Genomic DNA, 7526 nt, shown 5'->3' on the forward strand with positions numbered 1-7526 from the left:
CTGTTTTAGATATACAGAGAGTTTTTGGAAACTTGTAAATTATATTGATATTTACTTTCACTTAAGTAAAATTTGGATCAGGACTTTTACTTGTTGTAGAACATTTTTATGGAGTGGTTTTAGTACTTTTACTTAAGTAAAGGATCTGAATACTTCTACCACCACAACAACACATAGCAAAAGTTATGAAGTAGTTAAATGAACCTGGTTATGAAAAGGTAAGCTCAACTTCTTGTTCGAATTTCAAACCAAAATGCAGAAGAAGCTTAGACACTGACAGCGCAGTTGCATCTATCAACTTTGCATTGCCTTTCTTTCTTGGATGGCATACGCTGAGAGGATGTAAAGTTTTAAGTATAGATTAGATATGCATCTGCCTAAACTTCAGCTGTTTAGACTTCTTGTAATATCATGGCATATATCTGTAATGGCAAGCCTAAAGACATGCTATATATACCTGCAACTGTGCACCAAACACCTTTCCTTTATTCTCTTAATCAATAAGCTATTTCTTCACATTACACATCACATTCTAATGGGATCTATTTAAGATATATGGGGGGGGAGGAGGAGGAGGAGGAGGAAACAGCCAGCTTGGTGGGGCATGCGTGTAATAGCAGTCACCACTTTCTGACAGAACACATAGTTCTCTCTCACACACACACACACACACACTCGCACACACATCCACTGGTTGTCAGGAACTCACAACGCAGAATAAGTTTAGTTTCATAACCTCTTTGAGCAAGTGCATCCAAGCAGAAACACAGACACTCTTTTGTCAGATATATTGCTTGCTCGCAGACAAGCTGCACTTCTGCTCGATGGAGACAATGTGATTTAATGTATTAATGAGGAAATAGCCTACAAATATCTCTTCATTTGGTTGGCAGTTCTTCAAACCAAAAGGTACGTAGTTCTGGTTTTTTTACTTTTCCTTCATTCGTGATGCAATTTCCACTACAGCATTGCTCTTTTGGTAATGACAACACTGTGAACAATATCTTTATTTCTAAACTTCATGAAATTTAAATGCTTACTATTTCAGTTTTAGTTTGTTTTAGCCAGCCAGCCTGACTCATTGTTTTTCACACACACACACTCATACTCCGATGCGCAGCACCGGGGGCAACTCAGGGTTCAGTGTCTTGCCCAGTCATTCTATCTTAGTTAAAAAAGGACATCTTGTCTCTTGGATGGGCTCTGGTCTCGACCTGGGACCTGCTATGATAAACACCGTTCTAGGCAACTGTTTCTGTCAGGCTCCACGTCATCTATCCTTGGTGGGAAAATGCAAAGTCATAACATATCCAGTTGTCTCCTACAAAGAGATCACACTGAGGACAGATACAGGAACCAAATACTCTGAGAGGCATTGAAGATATTATTATGAATAATTAATATGAAAATCATTGGTTAAATGTAATTTTCCCATTACAAGTCCTAATTGCTGTTAAACTGATATTATGTTGTGACCACATGAATCCTGTTAGACTAAAATTATACTCTGGTTAATGTCTTGATCTGGATTATGTGTTGAAATATGAGTAACATACTGTATATAATAAGTAAAGTATGTAATTATAATCTAAGTATAATCTAATCTGTTTATTCTAAGAGTCAAATACATTTATTCAACCAGATGTTCTCTTTTTCTGTTACTCCTGTTTATAACAGTCAAGTCAATTTTACTTATCAACCCTAATGCTACAAATTTGATTCAGGTGAGAAAAAACTCCCCGATATAATCGTTTACTGGGAAAAACATTTTAAGTAATCAAATAAACCCTTTTCTGATCTTTTCCACCATTACTATCCCCTCGTATCTGATGTGCACCCTTCTCTCTTCTTCCCTTTCTTTCTTGATTTAAGATGGCTTCCATGATAAATTCCACGGCAACAACCTCAATGATGAACTCAAGCTCCCCACCCACAACCACAATGTCGCCGGCTGATGTTACAAAGTACACCCCAGTGCTTCTGGTCATCTACTCTGTGGTTCTGCTCTGCGGTATCATCAGCCTGAGCCTGATGATGCACATCCTGAAGTCCAGCACCACATCCATAACCTCCATCGCTGTACTCAACCTCATCTTTGCCCACTTCCTCTTCCTTCTCACTGTGCCCTTTAGGATTCACTACTACGCCACTAATGATTGGGCCCTGGGCTATGGGTGGTGTAAAGTGGTCAGCGGCATGATCCACATCCACATGTACATGTCTTTTCTCTTCTATGTGATCATCCTCATTACGCGCCTGATGACGTTCTACCTCAAAGCTGAGCAGGGGGCCTCCTTCCAGAAGATTCACGCACTCCTTGTCAGTGCTGTGGTGTGGATGGTGGTGCTTGTTGTGGTCCCTTTCATTATGTATTTTATCTATGGCAAAGAAAATAAGCATCATTGGTCGGAATCCAACAATGTGACACACTGCTTCAAGTTTGGCAACAGCCTACAGCCTGGTCCAGCCAAGACGGTCAACTACATTATAAGCACAGTCATCATAGTGGTGGCCACGGTGCTGACGGCCCTCCAAGCCAATGTCCTAAGGGTTTTATACAGGAAGCACCGCCAGGGTTGCACCTCTCAACAGGACTTTGGGGCTCAGCTGAAGGGCCTGTGCTTTGCTCTCATCATGGTGGTCTGTTTCATTCCCTACCACATGTTCCGGCTTTATTACTTAGAACACCTCAATCTGCAGGACGTCAATGAGTTGTTTCTGAGTCTGACCACCTTTAACTGTTTGGACATGCTCACCTTCTTGGGGAGGAGGAGCTGCTACGCATGCTTTCCAGCAGTGATACAAGACATGTTTAGATCCTTTACTTGAGTAAAAGTATCAATTGGCTAACACACCGCCAAAACACTGTGTTACAACTAAAAGTCCTGCATTGAAAATCTTACTTAAGTAAAAGTATCTAAGCATCATCAGGAAAATGTACATAAAGTATTACAAATTAAAAAAGTACTCAATGCACAAAAATCCTCACATTTTAGAAACTGGAAACCAAAACAAAACAAAACAAACCCTAACCAAAACAGTTCTGTGTTGAAACGGCTTAGCGTTTCCGCTGGACTTATATATTGCCTATACATTGTTGGGTGGTTTAATTTATAACAAAACATAGTATTTTAAAACTACACATGTTTTGTGTGCAAAAGTCTTAAGTCTTAGTCTTATTTTACTGTTTTACTATTTGCTATATTTTGTTACTTTATTTTACTGTAGTGCCTTAGCAAGGTTTTTAATTAGAGCACTGCTTACAAAAAAATCATTAAAACTAACAATTAGATGTCCACCCACTGTTGTGTCACATGCATTTTTTTCAGTGTGATGTTACTTACATGACTGTGTTTCTGTATCTGTTCCTGTAAAATTATTACATTGTATTTTGCCATTATTTGATAGCTGAAAGTGTAGAGAGAGGAACGACATGCAGTAAAGGTTATGTGGTATGTATCTTAATCAGTAGGCTACCAGGGCCTATAACACAGTGTTTCTTTCTCAGGAAATGTTGAAAGAATTTGACATGACTGGAAAATACCTTTTGAGTTTTACTCAAAATTGATGCACTCTTGCCATCTGCTGGTCTTTGTATATATTACACAGGCTTCAAACTTGAAATCTATAATGCTAGATAATGCCATTGGTCTTTAGGTTCCCTTCATGTATAAGACGTGTAAGTGGAAATGAATGAATAAACATGTGTCACCGTGTTTGCTAACACTTAACCCCTGTGTACTTAGCTTGAGTGAAATAAATGTCTAAAATTGTTACTTTGTCACTATTATTTTGTAAAACATTACCTAAAACCCCCTGGATCTATAACCTTCTGCACTCAGAGGTGGTGTTAGAGGACCCGGTTTACACACACACACACACACACACACACACACAACCACACAACCACACCTGTTGATCCTTTCCTTTTAGTTTTTATGGCTCCGGGTTACTGTTTAACATCCCCACCCTACTTTGAGTTTGTTTAGTAAATCGATCTAATGACAGGGCTATGGTGGCGCCATCCAATGTGTTGCTCCATGAATTATAGGCTGCTCAGATCTCCAACCTTCCCTTTTAATGTGTTGTCGAAGACCTCTACCATTTTCCTTTTCTCAGTGTCAATTAGACTAATGTCGCACTGAGGGGCTGCTTACTGCCTGAGTACAACGGTTCACCTGGATAAATGCACATCCCAGACCGGAACAGAAACACACGTAAGTCAAAGTCCTGCTGTGAAGTTTACGGTCATTGAAATGCGGCTTTAAGTATTATTTGGTAAGCTGTTGGTTTTATGGAGGAAGTGAAGCTTACCTTAAGAAGTTTCTTAAGAAAATATGGTGACATGTTCTGCTAAATCACGTGGTTTATATTTCACTGAAAACGAACTTGAATTGCCTGTGTGTGTCTTGTAAAGAGAGATGGTATGCTTTTAAATTGTAGGAGAAGTGGTTGTAAGTCTAGAGTGCTAGATTTCTTAGTTATTTTGCCCAGTCTGTTTAGAGATAGATAGTGATAGTGCTCTTGGCTCTCTGTCCGCGGCATTTTGTGAAAACAGATAAGACTCACTATGTCACGCATGCTTTGCTATAATGGTCTTGTGATAACCTATTTCACCTGTACAAGGACATCATGTGCAACAAGAGCAGTGTTGCAGAGCAGCAGGTTGCGAAGCAGGAAGATGTAATACAGTCACATTGTGTTTTTCTCCTGTGATGCAATACTAATATGACACTGCACGCATATAGGAATAACTTGGTGTCTGAAATTTCTAAAATATTTAAAATTATTTATTTCTGTAATTAGAAAGTACACTGCCTTTCTGAAGGTTGCAATAGTGACGTTTTGAGACCATATCAGAGAGTCTGGATTAATTCTTGAGGCTGTGATGTGTGTTGTCAGGGGCATCAGACTAGGGGAAAAAAGGGTACTGAGTACCCAGGACCCTCATGTAAGGAGGGCCCCAGAATCTTGTGCTTCACATCTGTGTGTTGCTGTACTGGTCTGCCTTAAATTGTGCAGCTGATTGCGTTCATTTTGTATACTGTTATAAAAAGACACATGGGCTTTACTTCGGCTTTTCCCATATTTTTGGGTGAATGTTATTGACCAAAGTAGCCTTCAGATTAGCAGCAGATTAGCAGGAAGAATGAAGGAGTGTGACACATTAAACACCCATGGATCTATAGAAAAGATGTTGGAAAAATTTGCTGGGCCTGGATGTAATTCTAAGACTTAAGGAAACCGTCACTTGTTTCTATAAATTTTTTCAAAAATCCAACATCATAGCAATGGTTTGAGAACTGAACAACATGGCAACGGAAAAGAAAAAGAAGTAAATGTTTAGCTAATCCTCAAGAAGAGGAGTGAAAAACTACTGTCCTTGTATTTGTTATTATCATTGCGCAGGTATCAGGAAGTAGTTGTTTACTAGAGTCAGTTGGGTGGCTGACCATCATCTGCGACTATTAAAACCTCTAATCTAAATAGAGGTGACAGTGTTATGGCCAGTTCACACAGAGATAGCCTCTTAGCACTGGGTTTTATGGCTACAAAGAGCTTTTGGTTGCTAGGCAGATGCAAGGTTTCTCAGTTACATCCTGCTTGGTTTTCAGCTGAAGAAGTCATAATGGCTTTTATCACTTTAGGTATTTTTATGAACACGTGATTCATATGTTTTAGCCTACATTCACATGGAAAATTTCTAAATCAGTAAGGATCTATGTTGTGTTTTTTTTGCCAGTGGATGTGATGAAGTACAAGGGGCTGAATATCCTTACCTGGATAGGTTGTTGAACTTACTGGGATGCCGGTTTGCACGCAAAATCTGTCTTTATAAACCGCTGGGCAGCTTCAGTGTTTGGGATATTGTATCTTGGTAGAAATTAATAAAAAGGAAGTAAGGATTTGTCTAGTATTCAAAATGTAGAAAAATAAAGATCCAAGGCTCTCATTATTTCGCAAATAGACTTGAATTCCTTGGCTTGTTGTCCGTGCACTTAACTGTGGAGGAGGGTGACTAATAGAGCCCATTCAAGCTTTTAACCTGTTCACAAAGTAAAACGTGTTTTTTTTTTACTTTTCAATGAATACTGCATTTTATCTGATATTGTACCTTTCTTCAAAGCCTCAAAGCAAAAAGGTTGTTGTGTGTTTGAACCTAACTTTATCACATAGTCTCTTAGAAAACTACAAACCTAAAGTACATGCAGTATAAATATCCCCACTTAACTTATTATTTCTAAAGAAATTTAAGCCAGGTGTATACTTTTGAATCCTAATTTAATGCAGATATAGTTTCATATATCTGATGTAATTTGATGATTAATTGAATCTAGTAAATTTATGCTACAGTGCTCTGTTCTGGTCTTTTTGTGAGTTAGGTAATTTTGAACGTGATTGAAAAGAGTGAATTCTTCCACTTCACTCCCTACAAACCTGATGAGTCAGAATGACCTGACCTCATGGTTAAAATGTAATATCCCCCTCTCTCTCTCTCTCTCTCTCTGTCTCTCTGTCTCTCTGTCTCTCTCTCTCTTGACTTGGTCACTCAGCCTTGTGTATTAACTACGATGATTATTACTCTGTGAACAGATACTAATTGCTCTCTCTTGATGTCCAGTCAGTAATCTGTGATAATGTGCATTCTGATATACTGAGCCTACAGTGACAATATATTACCCCCATGCCTGCTCTTATACTGAAGGTGTCTTGCTTACTGGCCCACTCATTACTGATGTCAGGCATCAAATCTGCCATAAAACTGTCTTTTATCATTTACAGCCCTCTCTAATACAAGGCCTCATACTGATTACCTTAAGGCCACACAATAGGATTTAGTGCAATTTAACCCCCAATGTAAAGTGGGTGGGTTGGGACATTTTAAGTGGTTTATGGTAGTAAATTACAGTGTGTTCACAGCATCCCAGCCCTGAAAGAGGAGGCAGCTCACTGACAACTGTTAACCTTGTTTAAGAGAGTTCAACAAAGTGTGAGAACTATACAGTTGTGTTAATAATGCATACTGCTGCTTAGATAGGATTACTTTTACACAGCCGATTGGCTCATCATTCTCCAAAGAAAAGACCAAAGAAACTATAAGTGCATGGCCCTGTCTGAAAATTCTCATTCATCTTAAGCAGCAGTAAAAATGTAGATATTTACTCACAAATGATGACAGCAGAACTGCAATAAATCCAGGTTTTAAAATTAAACTCACAACTAAGTAAAGTAAAGTATTCCAACTAAAATTCAAGTAAAAACACTGATGTTTCAACTGGAGTGTGGTCAATGGAAATATGGAGTAATGTTTGCATGTATGATCAATAATGTTCATATGGCCAGTTAATTTAAATATGAATAATATAATACAAAAAATTGGATATAACCTCAAGGAGTGTGTTTTTGGAAGAGTTATCAGCGTTTTCCACTTCACTTTGTGTCTTCATAGATTGTATCTGCTGAGGTGGTGGTGCTATTACTCCACTATTGATTAGATTAGGAAGGGAGGACACACACACACACAC

General features: G+C 38.6%; 2 protein-coding genes across 3 annotated transcripts in view; both read left to right on the forward strand.

Moving 5' to 3' along the window:
* Positions 1–658: 658 nt before the first annotated feature.
* Positions 659–3776, forward strand: gpr141 (G protein-coupled receptor 141). Its single transcript, XM_032504176.1, has 2 exons — positions 659–909; positions 1873–3776. Exon 2 carries the CDS (start codon positions 1873–1875, stop codon positions 2827–2829), a length of 957 nt encoding a protein of 318 aa, XP_032360067.1. The 5' UTR covers positions 659–909; the 3' UTR covers positions 2830–3776.
* A 171-nt stretch (positions 3777–3947) lies between these two features.
* hnf4g (hepatocyte nuclear factor 4, gamma) overlaps positions 3948–7526 on the forward strand; it is a 14505-nt gene continuing 10926 nt past the window's right edge. For both annotated transcript variants that reach the window (XM_032504174.1, XM_032504175.1), the window contains exon 1: positions 3948–4217. In XM_032504174.1, coding sequence (XP_032360065.1) covers positions 4187–4217 — 31 coding nt within the window. In that variant the 5' untranslated portion in view covers positions 3948–4186. The remainder of the gene's footprint in view (positions 4218–7526) is intronic.

This window comes from Etheostoma spectabile, chromosome 22 (genome assembly GCF_008692095.1).
Source record: "Etheostoma spectabile isolate EspeVRDwgs_2016 chromosome 22, UIUC_Espe_1.0, whole genome shotgun sequence".
In the NCBI taxonomy this organism is placed as follows: Eukaryota; Metazoa; Chordata; class Actinopteri; order Perciformes; family Percidae; genus Etheostoma; species Etheostoma spectabile.